We start from the raw sequence: 27,025 nt of genomic DNA, 5'->3' as shown, positions 1-27,025 counted from the left end.
AGCCTAAAGGTCTCACACTGCTGCTTAATATTTAGTGCAAGCATTTAAATAAAATCTGCATAACCACCTGCTATTTTATATGGGCAACATACACTGTATGATCTGCTCATGAAGAAGATTGCTGCCACCATTCTCTCTAAGTGTAGGAAACTGCAAAGCCTACTTGTAAAGAAAAATCACTTCCTGATTGTCGAGAAAAGTCTCATGTGTTTATAACGATATCGTTTATTGCAAGGAAACAATTATGAACATAATAGACATTGTGATGGAGACTTTAAGGAGGACCAGATAGTCAGTATTATCTCTTTGAGATCCCAAACTGTTCTGTTCTCAAGTCCATCATTTATCATCCTTGTGGGTGGTGCTTATGGCCTCCCTCAGTAATAACCTTTCAAGGTATGTTCAGAGCCATCCATAACAGAACAAATGATCAAATACCCATTAAACACTCCAACCTGCTTCCTTTACATGACATTGTGTTCCATCTCAGGTGTTCTTTTATCCAAATCCATTAATGGTTTTACTGAATTTAGTTAATTTGGGAAGTTTCCATAGCACTTGGTCAGTTATGTTGATATTAATACAACTTTTAAAATTCCTAAATTCAGCTGAGTTCTAGCATGACCTATGAGATAACATCAAGCAATGGAAAATCTGAGAACTTTAAGGAATTTGGATGTATGTTTCAATTCTTAGTTATAGAGGTGTACAGCATGGAAACAGACCCTTCAGTCCAACTTATTCATGCTGACCAGATATCCTAATCTAATCTAGTCATATTTGCCCGCACTTGGCACATATACCTCTAAGGTACAACAGGTGAATGGGGTGGGGATGGAGGTGATAGGTCAAGGAGGAGGGTGGAGTGGATAGGTGGAAAGGAAGATAGGCAGGTAGGACAAGTCATGGGGACAGTTCTGAGCTGGAAGTTTGGAAATGTGGACTTCACCAGTTTCCTCATTTCCCCTTCCCCACCTCACCCCATCCCCATGACTTGTCCTACCTGTCTATCTTCCTTTCTACCTATCCACTCCACCCTCCTCACTGACCTATCACCTTCATCCCCACCCCCACTCACCCATTGTACTCTTTGCTACCTTCCCCCACCCCCACCCTCCTGACATTTATCTCTCCATCCTGCAGGCACTCTGCCTCTATTCCTGATGAAGGGCTTTTGCCCGAAAAGTCGATTTTCCTGCTCCTTGGATGCTGCCTGAACTGCTGTGCTTTTCCAGCACCATTCTAGTCTTCACTCTAGTTTCCAGCATCTGCAGCCCTTGTTTTTACCATATCCCTCTAAACCATTCCAATTCATATACCCATCCAGTTGCCTTTAATGCTGCAATTATATAGCCTCCATCACTTCCTCTGGCAGCTTATTCACAGAGCACGACCCTCTGTGTGAAAATATTGCCCTTTTGGACCCTTTTAAATCTTTCCCCTCTCAACTTAAACCCATACCCTCTAGTTTGGACTCCCCACCCCAGGGAAAAGACCTTACCTATTTATCCTATTCATGGCCCTCATTATTTTATAAACCTCTATAAGGTCACCCCTCAAGAATGGGTGACCTTATAGAGGTTTATAAGATAATATCAGACAGGAAACTGAATTAGAAAGTCATAGCTGAAAGGCAATATAGATTGTATTACTATTCATGCTGCGTCTAACAATAATTCTAAACACCATTCAATTTGTTGATAATCAAAAAGTTTTTTTTTATTCTGCTGGGCTTTAACACAGTGTCCATCAATGACTTCCGCTTACCTTATGGCACATTTTATGGTAGCTTCATTAAAGAAATTAAATTGAGCTTAATTTCATTGAGTAATGGGGAATGTTAGCTTTTATTTCAAAGGGAATGAAGGAGAAAAAGAGAGGAGTCTTGTTGAAACTATACAAGGCGATCAGCAGACCATACCACAATACTGTGAACAGCCTCGGCCCTCTTATTGAAGGAAAGATATACTGGCGTTAGATGCAATCCAAAAAAGGTTCACTAAGTTAATCCTAGGTATAGAGGGAATTTCTTCTCAGGAGGGATTGAGTAGCATGTGCCTAATCTTATTGAAGTTCAGAAGAATGAGGTATGATCTTATTGAAATCTACAGGAATCTTAGGGGGCTTGACAGTGTAGCCATGCTGAGATTATTTCTCCTTGTTGGAGAGTTTAGGATCAGAGTGCATAATCTTTGAATAAGGTGTTGCCCATATGGGAGACAAATGAAGAGCAATTTCTGCTCCAGAGGGTAGTAAATGTGTGGAATGCATTCCACCACAGAGGGCTGTCAAGATTGGGTCATTAAATATATTTAAGGCTGAGTTATTTAGATTTTTAATCAGTAAGGAAATCAAGAGACAGTGGACATAGTGGTGTAATGACAACTCAGGGGTCAAAGACTCGAGATAATAGTATCAAAGGAGTGTTACCAATACAAAACAATATTTTATAGGAATCATTAAATTACTAAACCTACAGTGGTAGTAGGTCAGATACAGTATCAGGGCACAGAAACAACAGCAGCCATTTAATATTAATGGGGCTGCAATGTTTTGGGTTAGGTGTAAGCCATAAAGTGCACCTTAATATTGAAGTAATTTATTGATGACACAAACATGTTACAATCTAGTTTTATCCGCAACTTGACAAATAAATGTTTGGCTTATATGTAATTATATTCAGCAATTTTAACATTGTTAAATGGATTTTTTTAAGGAAATGGGCCTGAATGTGAACCAGAAAAGTACTACAACTGTGCATATCCAATTCTGCGTAAGTATTGGGCCTTGAAAGAAAAAAAAGAACTGATCTTATTTTGTTTACATTCACGTCATTGTAATAGAAGTGTTAAAGTTGCCAAACAGTACAATTTGATGTATTTTCAGAAACAAAACATGAGAAAGGCTGTGATATCCCCGACAGGTCTATAGGAATCACTAATCCATCTCTTTGTGGAGCATTTTGAGTATGAATTCCCTTGGTAACAGGCAAAAGCCTACCCACGTGGAATCCATCACTTGAGTTCTTTGTAAAATAGTCCCTGATGACCTAGTGGTGGGAAAGTGTTTGTGGAGTCATAGAATCACCAGAATGCAGAAAGAGGCCCTTTGGCCTATCGAGACAGCACTAGCTCTTCGAAGAGTACCCAACCCAGACCTAGTTTTCCCACCCTATCCCCACAACCCCAGAATTCATCATGACTAATCCACCTAGCCCACAAATCTCTAAATACTACAGTCAATTTAGCATGACCAATCCACCTAACCTACAGGAACAAACTACTGCAGATGCTGGAATCTGTACTAAAAACAGCAAATGCTGGTGATCACAGTAGGTCAGACAGCATCCATGGAAAGAAAACAAGATAACATTTCAAATCTAAATGACTCTTCATCAGTGCTGAAGTGAAATGTGGAGGGGGCAGTTTGGGAGAGCAGATGTGTGGGAGTAGTGGGTGTAGCAGGTGAGATGTGAGGGTAGTGAGTATAGGGTGATGATGGAGAAAAAATATTGATAGTTCAGCTTATGTGATCGGAATGTGAGAATGGCAGAACAATGGTGTGTCTCCTGTCAGACTTGAAAGGACAGTAACTGGGATGGGGGAGCAAATTACACGATAAAAAAGCTAAAAGAAAGTGAAGAAAGGGTTCACTATTTAAAGATGTTGATCTCAATATTAAGTCCAGGAGGCTGTAAAGCACCTGGTCTGAAGTTGAGATGTTATAGAGCATGGAAACAGACCCTTCGATCCAACTCGTCCATGCCAACCAGATATCCCAACTCAATCTAGTCACACCTGACAGCACCCGGCCCATATCCCTCCAAACTCTTCCTATTCAAATACCCATCCAAATGCCTCTTAAATGTTGCAATTGTACCAGCCTCCACCACGTCCTCTGGCAGTTCATTCCATAAACATACCACCCTCTGTGTGAAAAAGTTGCCCCTTAGGTCTCTTTCATATCTTTCCCCTCTCACCCTAAACCTATGCCCTCTAGTTCTGGACTCCCCAACCCCAGGGAAAAGACTTTGTCTATTTATCTTATCCATGCCCCTCATAATTTTGTAAAGCTCTATAAGGTCACCTCTCAGCCTCTGATGCTGAAGTGAAAACAGTCCCAGCCTGTTTAGCCTCTCCCTGTTGCTCAAATTCTCTAAACCTGGCAACAGGCTTGTAAATCTTTTCTGAACCCTTTCAAGTTTCACAACATCTTTTCCAATTGGAAGGAAACCAGAATTGCACGCAATATTCCAATAGTGATCTAACCAATGACCTGTACAGCTGCAATATGGCCTCCCAGCTCCTGTACTCAATACTTTGACCAATCAAGGAAAGCATACCAAATGCCTGCTTCACTATCCTATCTACCTGCGACTCCACTTTCAAGGAGCTATGAACCTGCACTCCAAAGTCTCTTCGTTCAGCAACACTCCCTAGGACCTTAACAGTAAGTGTATAAGTCCTGCTAAGATTTGCTTTCCCAAAATGCAGCACCTCACATTTATCTGAATTAAACTCCATCTGCCATTTCTCAACCCATCGGCCCATCTGATCAAGATCCTGTTGTAACCTGAGGTAACCTTCTTCTCTGTCCACTATACCTCCAATTTTGATGTCATCTGCAGACTTACAAACTGTACCTCTTATCCATGCATCCAAATCATTTATGTAAATGACAAAAATTGGAGGACCCAGGACTGATCATTGTAGCACTCCACAGGTCACAGGCCTCCAGTCTGAAAAACTACCCTCCACGACTACCCTCTGTCTTCTACCTTTGAGCCAGTTCTGTATCCAAATGGCTAATTTTCCCTGTATTCCATGAAATCTAACCTTGCTACTCAGTCTCCCATGGGGAACCTTGTCGAACATCTTACTGAAGTCCATAGAGATCACTTCTACTCCTCTGCCCTCATCAATCCTCTTTGTTACTTCTTCAAAAAACTCAATCAAGTTTGTGAACCATGATTTCCCATGCACAAAACCACGTTGGCTATCCCTAATCAGTCCTTGACTTTCCAAATACATGTACATCCTATCCCTCAGGATTCACTCCAACAACTTGCCCACCACCGAGGTCAGGCTCACCAGTCTATAGTTCCCTGGCTTGTCTTTACCACCCTTCTTAAACAGTGGCACCACGTTAGCCAACCTCTAGTCTTCCAGCACTTCACCTGTGACTATCAATGATACAAATATCTCAGCAAGAGGCCCAGCAATCACTTTTCTAGCTACCCACAGAGTTCTAGGGTACACCTGATCAGGTCCTGGGGATTTATCCACCTTTATGCATTTCAGGACAGGCAGTACTTCCTCCTCTGTAATATGGACATTTTTCCGGGTGTCACCATCTATTTCCCTACATTCTTTCTCTTCCATATCTTTTTCCACAGTAAATACTGATGCGAAATACTCATTTAGTATCTGCCTCATTTTCTGCAGCTTCACACAAAGGCCCCTTGCTGATCTTTGAGGGGCCCTATTCTCTCCCGAGTTACCCTTTTGTCCAAAATGTATTTGTAAAAACACTTTGGATTCTCTTTAATTCTATGTTGTTCCTCCAGTTTGTGTTGTGATTCACTGGAACACTGCAGAGTGCCAAGGACAGATAAATGGGCATATGAGCAGGATGCTGTGTTAAAATGATCGGTTATGGGAAGGTTAGGGACCAACTTGCGCACAGACCAGAGGTCGAGATTGCCCATTTGTGTGGTGTACATAGATGATCTGGCAATTTTTAGTTACGCATTGAAGGAACATTTGGAACATCTACTGGAATTGTTTGACTGATTTCAGAATGCAGGCTTGGTGCTAAAACTGGTGAAGAGTAAGTTTGCAAAAGCTCAAGTCACTTTCTTGGGCCATGTCATTGGACATGGACAGATTGCCCAATGAGATGTGAAAACAAAACTTATTGGGGAGTTTCCTATATCTTCAATAAAGAGGGAAGTACAGCAATTCCTGGGACTGAGTACTTTTTAATCGAAACTTTGTACCAAATTTTAGCCATGCATTTGCTCCAATGACTGATTCTTTGAAGAAGTACAGGTAATTTCCAGGTATAGAGGAATGTCAAAAGGCATTTGACTGCCTGAAATCTATGTTAACCACAGCCCCAGTGTTAGCCACACCTATTTCAAAATGGCTATCGACGCAAGTGATGTGTGTGTAGGTGCTGTATGCTTGCAAGAAGATGATTAGAAGGTAGAAAGAACTATCAAGTATTTTTTCAGAAAGTTGAATATTCATCAACATAAATATTCTGTTGAGAAGGAGACCTTGAGTTTGCTGTTGGCATTACAACATTTCCGCGTTTATGTTGCCAGTAATGTATCTGAGACAATTGCATATATTAACCATATGTCCTTAATGTTTTTGGAGACATTTAAAAATAAAACTACCAGACTGCTTATATAGAGTTTACTGTTACAGCCATTGTAACAAGTGAAATTTAAACATGTGGCAAGATGATAAATATAATTGCTGATGCATGATCATGCCTTTGATGTCATACAGGTTTGTTGGGAAAAACAGCTTAGGACTCTTAAATCGTGAGGGCTCCTATGTGGATCTTCCCCAGGCTCTGTAATAATATGGATCATATTAATATAACTTGTATATTTAACGCTATCCTGGAATACACCATATCTTATTAAACACAAAAGCTCATCATGTTCGACTACCAAGTGGTTTTTCTCTACCACAATAAACTACCAGGAAAGAGGATGGTGGATGAAAACCTACCTTAGAGTACAAAGAGCTCCTATAACATGGAGTGGTCTTACAATACAATAGTAAGCAGTGTTGATTCTCTTTAGCTACCTTCTCCAACACTGGTAGTGATAGAAGTCTGAAGATTTCTTCAGGCACTGATTTCGGAAGGTTGCTTGTGGAAACAGTCAGCAGCTGAATAGTCACAAGCTCTACAGAAAACAACTTCTTTATGGCAAGATTCAAAAGGCAATATCCACGGTCAATAGAAAAGCATTTCAGATTTAATCAGGACAGCACAGCATCAGGACAGTTTAGACTTCCTTGGAGCTGGATTAATTGTTAATCAAAGGCAGTTACAGATTGCATTGGTTACCAATAATCAGTGAAAAGAGTCTTGAGTCAGCGTTCATCCAGAGAGCACAGAACCAGGGAGTAAAGTTACATCCCTGCTGAGCAAGGGGACGTTCAAAAAATTTACAGACTGAGAAAAATAAAAGTAAGGGAAGTACTTATAAATTTTATTGACCTTTGCTCCCATAGTGGGCAGGCGCCAGAAGGAACAGCTACTGGGAGGGAAATCAAGGGCTATAAAAACAATTTAAAGTGCAGTTATAGACCTGGAAAAATCACAAGGTCAAAATTAAAACAATAAAAGGACATTTTAGAGTCTAAGTAGACAAACTGTAAACAGAAGAAGAAAATTAGGAGAGTATTGAGGTTGTAGATAAAGTGGAAGATCCATTATTTAAATGACAATAAAGGTAGGAAACATTTAGATGAACTGCAGGGAAAGAGAATCACGGGAAATACCATGACATTCATCTGGGTATGCAGCCACAGAAGTCAATCAATAAAGTTATTTAGGAACTGCAAATAGTTTATTAAGGCCATGATCAGCAGGATTCATCCAAATAAATCAAAGAAAATATGCAAATCCTCCATTTTCCTCATGCTTCCATTTTACTTGAAGAAGAATATAAGAACTCAGCAGTCACGTTGACTAAACTGCAAACCTAAAAGCCTGAAATTAAAAGAAGAAAAATAAATAATCACATTAGGAAGACATGGCGTCAACAATAATATTCAATAATATTCTTGAATATATAATTCAAGAAGAACTGAAATCCTTTGACAATTACTTCAGTCTCAGAACAAATTAAATATTTTACAGAGCAAAGTTAACAGAGGAATTTCGCAACCATAGGAATCCATAGATCTCAATTGATTACTGGAAAAATGTAAAGTCAGAATTTACAAATGACAATTATTGGTGAAGTTGCTGATGAGCCCTTGTCAGATTTATAGCAAAATGAAGATTTGACTTGAGTGAAAACCATTCCAGTCAAAAGTGAAACTGAAGTCTAAAGCAATATGGAGCTAAGAGGACACAGTCAACTTGATTATAGGATATCAGAGTTCCTTCAATTCTTCAGGTATAAAATCACAAAAGAAGTACATGCGAAACCAGTCTCTCAAGTATGGCAGACTCTAAATACAAGCAGTTTTGCAGACACCAAATACTAGGAGACATTATCAATGCTCTGGAAGAAGAAGAGTCTAAAAGAGTTGCGCTGGAAAAGCATAGCAGGTGAGGCAGCATGCAAAAAGCAGGAGAGTTTATGTTTCGGGCTTAAGCTCTTCATCAGCAATATTGAACATGAAATCTCACAGGCACAGTAAAGGCCTACCTAGTCTTAGTAATACCAATAATCTGTCAAACACAAGTCATTTTTAGAAAATGTACCAAAATAAAACAGTCACAGATTTGAAAAATGACAAATTATGACTCACACAAAGGAGTTCATAAAGTAGATCAGGCTACAATAAATGAAAAGACAAGATATTTCAAGTCAAATAAGTGATCCATATCTATCCTTTTTGGAAAAAAAAGACATTTATGCCAATAAATGGCTCACTAATTTTAAGCTTGATAAAGTGGGAGGTGGGGAGATGGAGGTGTCAACATATTGTCAGGTGATGCATCGTGGTTGAAGAAACAATGTCTACAGCCAACAGCAGTGCAACTACATGGTTCAGGAGATCTAACAGTTAAGGTCAAAAGTTTGCAATCAGCAACTCTTTAACACGAGGGGCATCAAATAGAGAATACTTTCACAATCAAGGCTTCTCAGTTTTGAGTATCAATATGTATTTTGACCTTAATCATCTTCCAATGGCAGAAAGAGTCATAGAGTCAAACAAGTTAAAGTGAATAAATGGTCAGTGCAGAATCACTCAGGAAATAGCAGGTCAAAGAATTTTAATCACTGAACAGCCAAACAAAAAACAATCAGTCAAAGGGCAATTGGCAAAGTTTGTAAAGGGATCCCTCTATTCATGGTAGAAAGCAAAAAGAACACAGGCCACTGAACTTAGCTAGATTGCCATAAGAAACTTCTGTTCTACTGTAAGCAAGATGGAAATCTGCAACTGTACATGGTTACCAGAATTGCTTTGTACAGTTACCAACACTGAAGTACATTCAAACTGCAAGAATAAGCAAGGTCTGTGAGAGAACATAAGCAACCATATGGTCAGGTACACTATACCCTACGTGAGCTCGTGGATAAATTTTGAACTGATGCAACACAGCTTGTTGAACACGTCTTAATGAATACTACTATTATCTAATATTACTACTGAATAGCAATATCAGGTACAAAAGTGATTTGGAAGGCATACGTTCACAAACAAGGAAATGAAATTCTTTCTTCCCAAGAAAAATCCGAAGACCCGATGATAAAGCATCCAAGTTATGCAGCTGAAAGTGGATACTGCAGATGTTGAAGATTAGAGTCAAGATTAGAGTAGTGCTAGAAAAACACAGCAGATCAGTCAGCATCCGAGGAGCAGGAAAACCAATGTTTCAGGCAAAAACCCTTCACTTTTCAACATTGTTACCTTCGATATTGCAAATTCAAAGGGAGAGAAACCTCTAAACAGCCTCAATTTGTGCAGTCAGAGATTTGGGGAAGATGTGATAGTTGTAAAGTTAATTATATCCATACATGTATAAATATTCATAAAAGGAAGAAAACGACTTGTGCTCAAAATTAAAGATCACTCTTCTAATATTTTGCTGTTGGAGAATCTTGTTAAGTAAATATCCTAATGAGTAAGCAAATGTACTTTTCTAAGTTAAAAATCACACAACACCAGGTTATAGTCCAACAGGTTTAATTGGAAGCACACTAGCTTTCGGAGTGCCACTCCTTCATCAGGTGATTTTTAACTTTGTACACCCCAGTCCAACACCAGCATCTCCAAATCAGTACTTTTCTAATTTATGTAACTTTTAATGAAAATATCGGGGATTTATTATCCAACACTTGACCATTTTGATCAGAGATGCTATGCACTTCTCAAATTGAACTCAAATTGAATTTTTGAAGGAAAGCAATATTTTGATTCAGCAAAGTAATACGGATTTTAAGAAGCCTATAAAATATTTGACCAAGATTTGATGGCTTGCAATAGGAAGTTGCCTATTGAAGTCCCAAATTATGAAATGAGACTTGGGACCAACTATGTGATTATCTAGCCTCAATCTTTTGACACTGAGCATGTTTTTTTTCAGTTAATGCACTTTCTGTAGCAAGTGCAGTGGTGCAGAGAGAGCTGCTCCAAGGACAGTTTCAGCATAAACCTTCAGAATAAACCTGGGCTAAATTTTCTTTTGTGACTAAGTTCAAATATTTAGCTTTGGCAAATTGAGATTTGAGATTTCATCTTTCATATAATAGCATATTTTTAAAAAGTTGAACACAGCTTAAAAACTTATTTGAACAAATTTGAAGCAATTTGAATTTTGTGTTATGAATATCAGCAACTCATTAAAAATAAACATTTTGCCATATCTCCTTTATATTCAAGATTATATTGAAAAAAAGGGACTTTGCAAAGCAGGTGCACACAGTTTCAACTGTCCAGTTCCATGTGAAGAGATCAAATACTCTACTGTTGTGTCTTACTCAACTTTTCCAAGTCTCAGGGGATTGAAGTTTCTGAGTGAAAAATTTCAGAAAAACGAACAGTATATCAGGTCAGTAATGTTGCCTTTTTGTAATTAAATTTAAAATGACAATACAAATAGGTAAAGCTTTCAGCTAGGTGGCCACATCAAGGTTTGGAAATTGTAAAAGGATACATACATGGACTCTCAGGTGATGTACACCGATAATAGTTATCTTTTGTATCTGTATCAAAAAATTATTATAATCATCTCAATTACCAAGGAACCTTGATTATCTGAACAAGGTGGGCAGGCAATATTTCATTCAGATAATTGATTATTCAGTGAATCAATTCAATGCCTTTCCTCTGGGGCTCAGAGTTTTCTATTAAGTCTGCTCCCCATTCAGGAGACTTACAGCAGCAGCACAGCATGCGCGAGCCCTCACCCGCCCCAACACCACACCCCACCCACACCCCAAACCCCATCCTACACCACCCTCCCCCGCCCACACACCAAACCCCATCAAACACTGCCCTCCACCCACCCCCCCAACCCCATCCAACACCGCCCTCCACCCACCCACCCCCAAACCCCATCCAACACCACCCTCCCCCACCCATCCCCCAAACCCCATCCAACACTGCCCTCCACCCACCCACCCCCAAACCCCATCCAACACCACCCTCCCCCACCCACCTCCCAAACCCCATCCAACACTGCCCTCCACCCACCCACCCCCAAACCCAATCCAACACTGCCCTCCCCCACCCACCTCCCAAACCCCATCCAACACTGCCCTCCACCCACCCACCCCCAAACCCCATCCAACACCGCCCTCCCCCACCCACCTCCCAAACCCAATCCAACACTGCCCTCCCCCACTCACCTCCCAAACCCCATCCAACACCACCCTCCCCCGCCCACACACCAAACCCCATCAAACACTGCCCTCCACCCACCCCCCCAACCCCATCCAACACTGCCCTCCACCCACCCACCCCCAAACCCCATCCAACACCGCCCTCCCCCACCCACCTCCCAAACCCAATCCAACACTGCCCTCCCCCACTCACCTCCCAAACCCCATCCAACACCGCCCTCCACCGCCCACCCCCAAATCCCACCCAACACCACCCTCCCCCAACCATCCCCCAAACCCCATCCATGACCACCCTCCCCCACACATTCCCCATACCCCGTTCAACACCACCCTCCCCGCCCACATCAAAACCCCATCCAACACCGCCCTCTTCACCCACAACCCAACCCCATCCAACACCGCCCTCCCCACCCCCAAACCCCATCCAACACCATCTTCCCCCGCCCACCTCCCAAACCCCCCAAACCCCATCCAACACCGCCCTTCCACACCCACCCCCAAACCCCGTCCAACACCGCCCTCCACCCACCCACCCCAAACCCCATCCAACACCGCCCTCCCCCACACACCTCCCAAACCCCATCCAACACCGTCCTCCCCGCCAACCCGCAAACCCCATCCAACGTCGCCCTCCCCACCACTCCCCAAACCCTGTCCAGCACTGCCCTCCCCACCCACATCCCAACCACATTCAACACTGCCCTCCCCCACCCCTCCAAATCCCATCCAACACCACCCTCCACCGCCAGCCCCCAAGCCCCATCCAACACCGCCCTCCCCCACACCCCCCCATACTCTGTCCAACACCACCCTCCCCGCCCACATCAAAACCCCATCCAACACCGCCCTCTTCACCCACAACCCAACCGCATCCAACACCACCCTCCCTGCCCACCCCCCAAATCCCATCCAACACTGCCCTCCCCCACCCACCCCCCAAATCCCATCCAACACCGCTCTCCCCCACCACCACCCAAACCCCGTCCAACACCACCCTCCCCCACCCCCCAAATCCCATCCAACACCTCCCTCCCCCGCCACCCTCCAAACCCCGTCCAACACCGCTCTCCCCCACCACCACCCAACCCCGTCCAACACCGCCCTCCCCCACCCCCAAACCCTGTCCAACACTGCCCTCCCACGCCACCCCCCAAACCCTGTCCAACACCGCCCTCCCCCACCCCCCAAACCCTGTCCAACACCGCCCTCCCCCACCCCCCAAACCCTGTCCAACACCGCCCTCCCCGCCACCCTCCAAACCCCGTCCAACACCACCCTCCAAATCCCATCCAATACCGCCCTCCCCCACCCACCCCCAAACCACATCCAACACTGCCCTCCCCTGCCCATCTCCCAAACCCTGTCCAACACCGCCCTCCCTCCCCACCCCCCAAACCCCATCCAACACTGCCTTCCCCTGCCCACCCCAAAACCCCGTCCAACACCGCCGTCCCCTGCCACCCCCCAAACCCCATTGAAAACCGGCCTCCCCACCCACCCCCCAAACCCCATCCAACACTGCCCTCTCTGCAAACCCCGTCCAACACCGCCCTCCCCTGCTGACCCCAAAACCCCATCCAACACCGTCCTCCCCTGCTGTCTCCCAAACCCCCATCCAACACTGCTCTCCCCTGCTGACCCCCAAACCTCAAACTCCATCCAACACCGCCGCCACCCACTCCAAACCCAGTCCAACACCGCAGCCCTCCCGCCGCCGACCCCAACCCAGGCCATCACCACCCCCCAAAATCTGTCGAACACTACCCCCTGCACACCCCAAGCCCCACCCAAAACCTCCCCCTGCCCGCTCCTCGTCTGCACCCAACACCACTGAAAGATAGCTAATATGCTTCTATCTTTTAAGGGGTGGGGGAGGGACATAGAAGAAATGAACCGTGAAATTACAGACCGGTGCTTCTCATGTCAGTGTTGAGGAAACTATTGGAGAGAATTCTGAAGAAATGAATTGATTCTAGTTAGTTAATTGATGCAATTTGTATAGACTTTAGCAAAGTTTTTGTCCAGGTCCCAAATGGAAGACTGATTGAGAAGGTTAAAGCACATGGAATGGAGGGAAACATGTTGAGATGGATGAAAAACTGGCTTGTGTCAAACTGTATCACAAAGGTCAGTACTGAGGATCCTCATTGTTTGTTGTGCACAGGCATGATATGGTGAAAATGTGGGGAGACTGTTCGGAAAATTTGCTGAAAACACCAAGATTGGTTGAATGGTTAATAGTGAGGAAGATGTTTGTAGGCTATAGCGAGATATAGATGGGTTGGTCAGATGGGCAGAACAGTGGCAGATGGCATTTAAACCTGATAAGTGTGAGGTGATGCACTTTGGAGGAAACAAAATGAAGGAATACTTAATGAATGGCAGGACACTAGGTAGCTTTGAAGAATGGAGGGAGCTTAGAATGCTTGTCCATAGATCCCTGAAGTTGGCTGAGTGCGTGAACAGGACAGTTAAGAAGGCATATGAGTTATCTGCTTTCATCAGTTGTGGCATAGTGTATAACAGTAAGGAGGTAATGTTGGAGTTGCACAGAGCATTGGTCAGGCCACAACTAGAATACCAGGTGCAGTTCTGGCCACCTCATTACAGGATGGATCTGATAGAAGGGGGAGGTGGCACAGAGAAGGTTTACAAGGATGTTGCCTGCAATGTAGAAATTGAGGTGTAAGGAGATAAGGTAGGCTTTGATTGTTTTCTTTAGAGCAGAGAAGACTGGGAGTTGGGGGGGGGGCGGGGAGTGAGGTGGACATGATTGAAGCATATCAGTTTATGAGGGGTTATGGACAGGGTAACCAGAGAATAGCTGTTTCCCTTGATTGTGGGGTTAATCACAAGAGGACATAGTATTAGGATAAGGGGCAGGAGACTCAGTGGGGCTTTGGGGAAAAAATGTCTTTTCACTCAGCAGGCGATGAAAGTCTAGAATTCACTGCCTGGGAAAGTAGTGGAGGCTGGAAACCTTACAGCTTTCAAAAAATATTTGAATGAGTACTTCAAATATCAGAACATTCATGGATTTGGAACAATGCAGGAAACTGGGATTAACACACTTTTAGTGGTAGTTATGTCGGTGCAGACTCAATGTGCCAAAGGGCTTTTTCTGTGTTGTATGAATCTATGAATCTAATTACTTCCTCACCCCTCATCCTGCTCCCATCTCATTCCTCACCTGCCATATCCCTTCATCAGCTTTCTGAAGTCCCTCAGTCTATGTATTCTTTAGAAAACCAGTTAATCCCTTTTCCCTGTTCTATCACCATAGCCATGCAAATTAATTTCTTTCAAAGGGCCTATCCACCTGATGAAATCACTGATTATTTCCGCACAGTCAGTGCACAATAAATTTCTGCTTCTTAACCCCAACAACTTTGATCAAAGCTTTGATCCATGCTCCCTGCTCCTTGTAACATCAGCAAATATGAATAGCTTTTCTTTGTCCACATTATTAAAATCTGGGTCATAATCTATCAAGTTCTATCAAGTTTCCTGCAATTGCCTCTACACCCTCATAAGACTCCTCACATTTTTCTTAAAATGTGGTGACAAAAACATAATGCTCAACTTGAATCCTAACCAAAACTTTATAAATGTTCAGCATAAAATCCCTGTTTTGTACACAATATTTCTACTGTGATGCCTTATATTTCATATGCTTTGCTAACTTTTCTCCCAAAATATCCTGAAGATCTATATACTTGCAACTTCAGGCCCTTTTGCCTCTCACACTCTTTGGGATTGTTGACTCCCACTACTATTTCTGTCCATTTTCACCATCATTCACTTTTCTGGATGAATGTTCATCTGCCATTAGTCTGCTCAAGTTGTAGGCTCTTCTCTGTTTGCCCTCCTCAAAATTGGTATCACCAGCAAATTTCCAAATTTTACTGTGACCGTAGTTTTCCCCTATTTGAAGGCAGTGAGAGTGATGGCAAGAAGGGAAATAATGGGAAGAGCTGGCCAAAAAGAAATATTCGCCACCTACCTCCCCACACCAGCACTTCAGCAATTAAGTGTCAGACGAGAAGGTAGAGGGCAGCCATTTTGACTTGTCAGCAATTAAGGTCCTTTGGTGGCCAATAAATGGCAGGCATAAAGATGGCTAATCTCCTGATTGAAAAACCATCATGACCTACCTGCTAAGATATGGTGATTTCTTACATTTTGAGGAAATAGGAGTGATGGATAGGAATCAAAGTGATGGCTCTGAAAGCCATCTTGTTCCTCTGATGGCCCTCTCTCCATGACACCCATCCTGTGACAAGAACAAAAAAGAATTACCATCCCTTCACCAGATCCCCTGAGGAATAGATTTAGAACTAGTAGACTTCAGATCCCAGTATCTGCCAGTCTCTGATTTGCCAGTAGTTTCTGGTGATTTGGATTGCCAGTGTGAAGGCCTATGATAGATTGAGATACTTGCTCTTGGTCACTTTGTCAGATTGAGATTGGATTGTGTTATCTCACCTGTAGGAGTTAAATTGATAGTTGTTACCTAACACTTATCCTTCAGGGAAGATTCCTTTAGATTGAACAAAGGTTAATATAATTCCTTTGTTCAAAAAGTGGGGGAAGCAGAAAGCAGGAAATTATAGACCAGTCAGCTTAACATCTGTCAGGAAAAATGTTAGAAGCTACTATTAAATACATTATAACAGGGCACTTGGATAAGTACAAGTTAATCAGGCAGAGCCAACATGGTTTTGACAAAGGGAAATTATGTTTAACTAATTTAACAGACTTCCTTAAAGAAGCAAATTATGCTGTAGATAAGGGGGATGTATTGTATTTGGATTTCTAGAAAACATTTGATAAGGTGCTATATCAAAGGTTATTGACAATAAAAGCTCGTGATATGGGGAGGAACTTACTGGCATGGATAGAAGATTGGCTTGCTAACAGGAAGAATAGAGTAGGAATCAATTTTTCCAGGCTAGCAGGAAGTCACGAGCAGTGTACCAATAGGGTTGGCATTATGGCCTCAATTCTTTTACAATTTATCCAAATGATTTGAATGAAAGGATTGAAGGAATGGTAGCTAAATTTGCTGATGACACAAAGAAACATGAGTTGTGAAGAGGACACAAAGAGCCTGCAAAGAGATATAAATATGTTAAGTGAGTGATCAAAGATTTGATAAATAATGAACAATGTGGAAAAGCATTAATTTGTGTATTAACAATACACACAATATACACAAACGTTTGTTTATTTTGGCAAGATAATAAAAGAAAGAATCATTTTATCCAAATGATGCGAGGCTGCAGAGCTCTGAGATACAGCAATATATAGGTGTTCTCATGCATGAATAACAAGGTTAGTATGCAGGTACAGCAAGTAATTAGGGAAGCTAGAATATCATGGTTTATTGTGAAGGAAATTGAAGGCAAAAGTAAGGAGATTATTTGTGAAATACAAAAGACATAGGTGAGACCATGTTTGGAGTAATTTGTACAGAATTGGTCACTGTACTTACAGGAAGATGTTTATGTATTGAAACAATTCAGAAAAAGTTTACTAGATTTTAATACCTGAACTGAATAGATTTCCTCTTCAAGAAAGGTGAGACAGGTTAGGCCTTTATCCTCTGGTGTTTAAAAGAGTTGGAGATGACTTAATTGACACATAGAATATCCTGAATAAGGATCATTGGACTTAAAAACGTTCCTTCTGCTTTCTCTCCACAGATGCTGAATTTTTCCAGAAGGGCTTGACAGATTGAAAGCATGTTTCCTCTTGTGGGAGAGGTTAGAACTAGGGGATATAGTTTAAAAATAAAGAGATGCCCAATTAAAATTGAAGGCAATGAATGGAGAATCTTTAAATATTTTTAAGGCAGAAATAGATATATTCTTGATTATCAAGAGATGAAAGATCATCAGATAAATGCAAGAATTTTGAGTTGAGTTCAAGATCAGAGTAACCATGATTTTATTGAACAGCAGAGTAGGTTTGAAGGACCAAATCTGAAAATGTGTTGCTGGAAAAGCACAGCAGGTCAGGCAGCATCCAAGGAACAGGCGAATCGACGTTTTGGGCATAAGCCCTTCCTCAGGATTCTCCTGCTCCTTGGATGCTGCCTGACCTGCTGTGCTTTTCCAGCAACACATTTTCAGCTCTGATCTCCAGCATCTGCAGTCCTCACTTTCTCCTTGAAGGACCAAATGCCTATTCTTGTTCCTTGTTCATGTGTTTGTCCTCACATTTAAAAAAATCCTTTATACAGATCAAAGTACACTATAGTTAAGAACTGTCCCTTGAAGAATAGAACTGTCCATCTTAAACATTCATTTACCATGACCCACCATTTTTTGGACTTATTTATCCCGCAGGTTGACATTGACAGCAGTCTCACTTTTGCTAACCAGCCTTTTCTGTGGTAATTAGTGCTTTAAATCTAGACAGATATCATCCAGTGCATTTCTGTCATGAGTGTTCTACAATATGTCATCAAACAACTCAATTAGATTAGTGAAAGAAAAGCTGCTTTTAACAATGTACACTGGCTGTCCTTAATTAACTCATACATCTCCAAGAACCCATTAAATATTTTTCCCTGGTTATTATTTCCAATTACCACCAATGGTTTTAAATTTATCAGCTTATAATTATTAAGAAAACCCTTACAACTTATTTTCCAATTCCAATTTCCAATTCCTCGAGTACTTTTAGGTTAGATTCCCTACAGTGTAGAAACAGGCCCTTCAGCCAAACCAGTCCACACTGACCCTCCGAAGAGTAACCCACCCAGACCCATTTCCCTCTGACTAATGCACCTAACACTATGGGCAATTTAACATGGCCAATCCATCTAACCTGCACATCGTTGGACTGTGGGAGGAAACCGGAGCACCCAGAGGAAACCCACGCAGACAGGAGGAGAATGTGTAAATTCCACACAGATGGTCACCCAAGGCTGGAATTGAACCTGGGACTCTGGTGCTGTGAGGCAGCAGTGCTAACCACTGAGCCACCATGCTACCCCTTTCCCCATAACTAGCAAATTTTGGAAGAATATGGAAAGCTGTTCTGCTATTTCCTGACCATGCAGATACCTAAGCTGCAAAAAGCAATTTGTACCCTCTAAGCTTAACCAACATTTCCGACTTTCACTTTTTACCTCATTCATTATCCTTAACATCATTGCTACTATTAATACCATACAAGCATCCTCTTTTATGGTAAATGCTGGGTGGAATCTAAAATGGGTTATGGCAAGGATTGTGACAGAATTGGGCAAAAGGCTGAGCAAAGCTGATCTTGGCATTAGGAGAATCTTGATCCATCTTTAATGCTTCTCACAAGCAACATGATGAGTTTCTCCCTGCACAGCAGTCAGTCATGGGGTATTGGAGCCTGTTTAATGTATTATTAATGACACAAACTGCCTTGCTAGCTTTTGATCTTGCCAAATTGACCTAACATGCTAGACATTGAGAAAACTTGACATGGTCACCGGAGTAATTAGCTGGTGTTATGAGCCAGACCAGACCCCCTCAAAATATTTTAAGAAGGTAACCTGGATCCAAACAACTGCTTATTTTAAAGCCAAATGTAAAGTGCTATGTTCCAGAAGTAATGTAACTGGTCAAACTATTCCACATTAAACAAAACACAATTTATTTAAATGGATATAATTAAAATACAACAATAAGGGGTGGTAGGTATAGGACAGATGTTAGGGGTAGATTCTTCACACAGCGGGTTGTGAGTTCATGGAATGCCCTGCCCGTATCAGTGGTGAACTCTCCTTCTTTATGGTCATTTAAGCGGGCATTGGATAGGCATTTGGAAGTTATTGGGCTAGTATAGGTTAGGTAGGATTCGGTCGGCGCAACATCGAGGGCCGAAGGGCCTGTACTGCGCTGTATCCTTCTATGTTCTATGTTCTATGTTCTATAACACACAAAAGAAGAACTCTATTGGAAAATGTAACCAAATAATAGATACATTATCTATTACTAATTAACTGTCCCACTATAAGAACATCTTATAATCAAAATCCTTGGCAAAAAGGCAAATTCAGTCAAATAGATTTGTTTCACAGGTGACCCAGCAACAGAGAGAAAGTCCAGCTTCTAGCTGTAACCGAGAGAGGGAAAGGATAGCTCTTACTTCAAAACTCCAGCAGCTTCTGCCATGTTGAGACTCCAAAAGGAACTGCTGAAAGCTGTACCTAAAAACTCAAAAATATACCAGACATCCTGGATGATGAGAGCTGGCTACACCCATCCAAGCTACTTTTATTATTCCAACTTTAAAAAAAGACCCAAGATCTCACAAGCTGTTTGTTTTACTGGCTTGCCAAGTAGACAGCTCTTCACATGTGTCTTAAGACCTCTCTTTAATAAAAAAAGGCAAAATAGCCACTTAAAACACTAGCATCATCATACCTGGCATATTCATGTTACCACTTGCTCTAAACAGCTTCCATGTAATAGCAGGCATTGACATCTCAACACACACTCCATGGGCACCAACCAAATGCAATCCATTGGCCACCTATTAATGCCATGGCACATCGTTGATCCACTCATAGGATGCCTCTGCACTTCAATGCTATATCTCAACCTGCACTGGCAACTACTATTGTAATCAAGGTTATATTGGTGCTGGAAATGCACAGTGGGTCAGGCAGCATCGAGGAGCAGGAAAATCGACGTTTAGGGAGGAACCCTTCATCAGGAATCATCCCTGATGCTATGCCAGAGCCCAGCATCTGGAAGTCCCACTCAGCACCATCGACAGTGAGTAAGAGGCTGGGGATGAACAACAAAGTTGGAGGTAATTCACACGACTGCAATTCATGATGGCAGACATATATTCAAAAGTGCCTTGATGAGGAAATAATTTTCATTACAGTGGTTTCAGAAACATGATTTGTTGGTATTTCAGTAAAATGTCTAGACTTCCTGGATTAACTTGGAGAGGTAATGTACCTTTTTGGAGATATCATGGTAGCCTTTTGGAAGATGTCAGATCGCATTTCAGAGAGATACAGATAGGCTATTGAAATTAAGATTATAAATACATTTGTATGTGAAGTAGATACAATCTGTGAAGTTGCCAAGTCATTTCAATCTCATGCGCTTTAAACTTTAGGAACACAAGCCTAATGTTGAAAGAAACTACAGCTTATAATTTTAATAGATGGTTAATAACAAGGTAATAACAAGGCCTGAGGGCTCTCATTACAAGATTAGTGCTGCTTGACTGCTTTCACAACTTCCATATGATTTACAGTGCACCCCCAGTGAAGTTATAGTTGGATTGACAGCTCAAAGTGGTCATAAAGAGGTCAGCAATCTTTCATCGAGTCAGAGATCTATAGCACAAACAAAGGCCCTTTAGCCCATCACATCTGGCTATTCAAAAATGATCAGTCTATTCTAATCACATTTTCCAGCACTTGATCCATTGCCTTGTATGCCTCGGCATCATAAGGACATTTTGAAATACTTCTTAAAAGTTATACAAGTTTCTGTTTATTATCATTTGGAGGAGACGGTGTTGGACTGGGGTGGACAAAATTAAAAATCAGACAACACCAGGTTATAGTCCAACAGGTTTATTAGAAAACACTAGCTTTCAAAGCTCCGTTCCTTCATCAGGTGGTTGTTCATCTGATGAAGGAGCAACACTCCGAAAGTGAGTTGGAGTGCCTATAAACCAGTTGGACTATAACTTGGTGTTCTGTGATATTTAACTCTGTTTCTTATAGGCAGTGAATTTTAAGTTACCACCATCCTTGAGTGAAAATGGTTATCCTTATATCTTCTCTTAAAACTATGTCCCCCAGTCATTTATTGAGATTCTATCTCGACCCCTTAAAATTTTATACATCTTAATCATGTCCCCTCTGAATCTCTTCTGCTCTATGGAAAACAACCATAGTCTGTGCAAACTTTCTTTATAATGGAAACTCAGCTACCCAAACAACAACCTGGCAAATCTCCTCTGCTATCACATCCTCTTGGAATGTGGATTCCAGAATAACATACATCAACATTTTATATAGTTCCAACATAACCTCCCTGCTCTTAAACACTTTGCTTCGACTAAAAAAGACAAGTATACCATATGCCTTCTAAACCACTTCATCCAATTATTCTTATATGTTAAGGGTCTCTGCATACCAAGATCCCTCTGATCCTCAGTCGGGTTACTACTGTTCATTCCCTTACCTTGTTTGTCCTACCCAAGTGCAGTACCTCACACTTATGTGATTGAATTCAATTTGCCACTGATTAACCAATCTGACCAGCCTGTTTATAACCTCCTGTAATCTAAGGTTATCCCCCATACTATATATCACCCGAACAACTTGTATACCTTCTGCAAACTCACTGATCATTCTTCCACATTCAAGTCTAAATCATTTATATAAACCACAAACAGTAATGTCCCAATAGTGACCCCTGTAGAATCCCACTGGACATAGACTTCCAGTTTGAAAAACACCTCTCAACTATTACCCTCTGCATCCTGCTAATCAGCCAATTGTGGATCCCATGGGCTCTTGTATTCGCGATCAATCTCCCATGTGGGACTTTATCAAAAGCCTTGCAGAAGCCCAAGTAGACCATATCAAAAGCATGCCCTAATCTACATACTTGGTCACTTCTTGAAATGTTCAATGAAGTTGGTCAGACCTAACTCCCCCTTAACAAAACCATGCTCGCTGCTCTTGATTAATCCTATCCTCTCCAAACGCAGATTAATTCTGTTTCTTAGAATTGCTTCCAATACCAACACCAATGTTAAACTGACTGGCCTGTAGTTTTTTTTTGGTTTATCTCTTGCTCCCTTCCTGAATAATGGTACTCATCAGCTGCCTTCTAAACCTCCAGTACCTCTCCATTGGACAGACAGGAATTAAATCATTTTGCAAACACCCCTGCTATTCCCACCATTACCTACTCAACAGCTTGGGATATGTTTCATCCGGCCCTGGAAGTTTATCTACTTTCAAGCCTGCCTGACCACTCCAAAATTCCACTCTTTCCTCTCAATGCTAATTTCTTTGTTTCACAGACACTCTCTTTGATCTCTTTATTCATATTGTTGCTCTTAACAAGTGAACACTGACCCAAAATATTCATTTAGTCAGAGCAGAAATGAAAGGTTAGGCAGGATGAATGCGTGGCTTGAGAGGTGGTGCAGAAGGGAGGAGTTCAGATTTTTGGGAAATTGGGACCTGTTCTGGGGGAGGTGGGATTATTATAAATTGGATGGTTACACCAGGGCTGGCCTGGAACCAATGTCCTTGGGGGTGCTTTTGCTAATGCTGTTGAGGAGGGTTTAAACTAATGTGGCAGTGGGATAAGAACCAAATGAGGAGGTTAGTGGACAGTAAGGTGGTAGTGTCGAGACTGTGGTGCTGGAAAAGCGTAGCATGTCAGGCAGCATCTGAGGAGCAGAAGAATCAATGTTTTGGGCATGAGTCCTACATCAGGAATGAAGGCCTTATGCCCAAAATATCGGCTCTCCTGCTCCTCGAACGCTGCCTGACCTGCTGTGCATTTCCAGCACCACAGTCTCGAATCTGATAAAGGAACTAGATAATGAAGTCAGCGTGACTAAGGGGAAGAGTAGATAATAAGCAGATGATGAACACAAAGGGACTGGTGGTCTGAGATGCATTGTTTTAATGCGAGAAATGTAGTAGGTAAGGCAGATGAATTTAGGGCTTGGATTAGCACCTGGGAGTATGATGTTATTGCTATTACTGAGACTTGGTTGAGGGAAGGGCATAGAGGGATTAGGATAGAGCGGGAGGTAAAAGGGGTGGAGGAGTTGCATTACTGGTCAGAGAGGATATCACAGCTGTGCTGACAGAGGCCACGATGAAGGACTCAAGCAGTGAGGCAATATGGGCAGAGCTGAGAAGAAGGAAAGATGTAGTAATAATGTTGGGGCCATACTACAGGCCTCCCGACAGTGAGCATGAGATAGAAGTACAAATATATAGACAAATTATGGAAAGATGGAGGAGCAGCAGGGTGGCGGTGATCGGAGATTTTAATTTTCCCAACATTGACTGGGATTCACTTCATGTTAGAGGTCTATATGGAGTAGAATTTGTAAGGAGGGTTTTCTAGAGCAGTATGTAAACAGTGCAACTAAGGAAGGGGCCTTACTGGACCTGGTGTTGGAGACTGATCCCGACCAGGTGGTTGAAGTTTCAGCAAGGGATTACTTTGGGAATAGTGATCACAATTCCATATGTTTTAGAATACTCATGGACAAAGACTAGAATGGTCCTAAAGGAAGAGTGCTAAATTGGGGGAAGGCAAACTATACCAAAATTTGGCAGGAGCTGGGGAATTTGGATTGGGCTGTTCGAAGATAAATTCACATTTGATATGTGGGAGGCTTTTAAAGAGAGGTTGATTAGAGTTCAGGAGAGATATGTTCCTGTGAAAATGAGGGTTAGAAATGGAAAGACTAGGGAACCATTGATGACAAGTGAAATTGTGAGACTAGCTGAGAGGAAAAAGAAAGCATACATAAGGTCTCAGTGACTGAAAACAGACAAAGCTTTGGAAAAATGTCAGAAATGTAGGACCAGTTTGAAATGAGGAATTAAAAGGGCTAAAAGGGTCATGAGATATCTTTAGCAAACAGGGTTAAGGAAAATCCCAAAGCCTTTTATTTGTATACAACGAGCAAGAGGTTTGGCCCACTCAAGGACAAAGGAGAGAAGTTATGCATTGAGTCAGAGAAAATAGGTAAGATTCTTAATGAGTACTTTCCATTGGTATTCACAGGGCGAGGGACATGATGGATGTTGAGGTTAGGGATAGATGTTTGATTACTCTGGGTCAAGTCAGTATAAGGAGGGGGGATGTCTTGGGTATTCTAAAATGCATTAAGGTGGATGAGTCCCCAGATCTAGATGGGATCTATCCCAGGTTAATGAGGGAAGCGAGAGAGGAAATAGCTGGGGCCTTAACAGATATCATTGCAGTATCCTTGACCACGGAAAAGTCGCGGAGGACTGGAAAATTGCTAATATTGTCTCCTTGTTTAAGAAGGGTAGCAGGAATAGTCCAGGTAATTACAGACCGGTGAGCCTGATGTTAATGGTTGGGAAGCTGCTAGAGAACATACTGAAGGATATGATATATTTCCATTTGGAAGAAAATGGGCTTATCGGTGATAGGCAACGTGGTTTTGTACAGGGAAGATCATGTCTTACAAACCTAATAGACATGATTTGGAGATGCCGGTGTTGGACTGGGGTGTACAAAGTTAAAAATCACACAACACCGAGTTATAGTCCAACAGGTTTAATTGGAAGCACACTAGTTTTTGGAGTGCCGCTCCTTCATCAGGTAATAGTGGTGGATCACCTGATGAAGGAGTGGAGCTTGGAAAGCTGGTGCGCTTCCAATTAAACCTGTTGGACTATAACCTGGTGTTGTGTGATTCTTAACTTTGTAAACCTAATAGAATTCTTTGGGCAAGTAACAAAATTGATTGATGAGGAAAGTGCTGTAGATGTCATATATTTGAAAAGGTTCTCCATGGTAGGCTGATGGAGAAGGTGAAGTCGCATGGGGTCCAGGGTATATTAGCTAGATGGATAGAGAACTGGTTGAGCAACAGGAGACAGAGAATAGTAGTGGAAGGGAGTTTCTCAAAATGAAAAACTGTGACCAGTGGTGTTCCGTAGGAATCTGTGTTGGGACCACTGTTGTTTGATTAGATTAGACTTACAGTGTGGAAACAGGCCCTTCGGCCCAACAAGTCCACACCGACCCGCCGAAGCGAAACCCACCCATACCCCTACATTTACCCCTTACCTAACACTACGGGCAATTTAGCATGGCCAATTCACCTGACCCGCACATCTTTGGACTGTGGGAGGAAACCGGAGCACCCGGAGGAAACCCACGCTGACACGGGGAGAACATGCAAACTCCACACAGTCAGTCGCCTGAGTCGGGAATTGAACCCAGGTCTCAGGCGCTGTGAGGCAGCAGTGCTAACCACTGTGCCACTGTGCCACCGTGCCGCCCATTTGTGTTACGTATAAATGATTTGGAGGAAGATATAGGTGGTCTGATTAGCAAGTTTGCAGAATACACTGGTGGAGCAGCAGATAGTGAAAGGGACGGTTAGAGAATACAGCAGAATATTGATAGATTGGAGAGTTGGGCAGAGAAATGGCTGATGGAGTTCAATCTAGGCAAATGTGAAGTGATGCTTTTTGGAAGAACCATTTCAAGAGTGAATTATACTGGAAATGGAAAAGTCCTGGGGAAAATGATGTAGAGAGATCTGGGTGTTTGGGTCCATTGGTTCCTGAAGGTGGCAACACAGGTCAATAGACAGGTCAAGAAGGCATACAGCATGCTTTCCTTCATCAGATGGAATATTGAGTACAAGAGTTGGCAGGTCATGTTACAGTTGTTTAGGACTCTGGTTCGGCCACATTTGGAATACGGCATACAGTTCTGTCACCACATTACAGAAGGATGTGGATGTTTTGGAGAGTATGCCAAGGATGTTGCTTGATCTGGAGGGTGCTAGCTATGATGAGAGATCATAGAACATAAGAACTAGGAGCAGGAATAGGCCGTTCAGCCTTTCGAGCCTGTTCCGCCACTCAATAAGATCATGGCCAATCTTTTCGTGGACTCAGCTCCACTTACCCACATTTTCACCATATCACATAATTCCTTTATTTTTTGAAAAAGTATCTACCTTAGCTTTAAAAGTGATTACTGAAGTAGGGTCAATTACTTCCCAAGGCAAGAAATTCCATAGATTAACAATTCCATTTGCCTTCCTAATTACTTGTTGTACCTGCAGACCAACCTTCTGCGATTCATGCACAAAGACACCAAGGTCCTTCTGCAAATCAGCATGCCGCAACTTTTTACCATTCAAGTAATAATCTATTTTGTTGTTACTCCTACCAAAATGAATGACTTCACATTTACTAACATTGTATTCCATCTGTCAGACCTTTGCCCATTCACTCAATGAATCTACATTCCTCTGTAAAATTTCACAGTACTCTTTCTTTGCCACTCATCTTAATGTCATCAGCAAATTTTGACACTGTACACATGGTCCCCAACTCCAAATCATCTGTATAAATAGTAAACAATTGTGGTCCCAACATCGGTCCCTGAGGCACACCACTAGTCACTGATTACCAGCCAGAATGGCACTCATTTATCTCCACTCTTTGCTTTCTGTCAGTCAACCAATCTTCTATTTACGCTTATACTCTACCCCTAACACCATGAATCCTTATTTTATGCAGCAACTTCATGTGCGACACCTTGTCAAAGGCCTTTTTGATGTCTAGGTACACCACATCCACTGGGTCCCTGTTGTCCACCTTGCTTGAAATGTCCTCATAGAATTCCAAAAGATTTGTGAAACATGATCTGCCCTTTGTGAATCCATCCTGCGTCGGTACAATGGGACAATTTCTTT

At 42.2% G+C, this 27,025-nt stretch overlaps 1 protein-coding gene across 1 annotated transcript in view; it reads left to right on the top strand.

Moving 5' to 3' along the window:
- Positions 1-27,025, top strand: part of LOC132833272 (acid-sensing ion channel 5-like) — a 229,085-nt gene that overhangs the window by 157,211 nt on the left and 44,849 nt on the right. Inside the window, exons 7-8 of the mRNA XM_060851434.1 lie at positions 2,717-2,773; positions 10,590-10,758. Coding sequence (XP_060707417.1) covers positions 2,717-2,773; positions 10,590-10,758 — 226 coding nt within the window. The remainder of the gene's footprint in view (positions 1-2,716; positions 2,774-10,589; positions 10,759-27,025) is intronic.

The sequence above is a fragment of the Hemiscyllium ocellatum genome, chromosome 36 (genome assembly GCF_020745735.1).
Source record: "Hemiscyllium ocellatum isolate sHemOce1 chromosome 36, sHemOce1.pat.X.cur, whole genome shotgun sequence".
Lineage (NCBI taxonomy): Eukaryota > Metazoa > Chordata > Chondrichthyes > Orectolobiformes > Hemiscylliidae > Hemiscyllium > Hemiscyllium ocellatum.
Note: the sequence above shows the minus strand (reverse complement) of the source record. Positions and strands in the feature narration are given on the sequence as shown.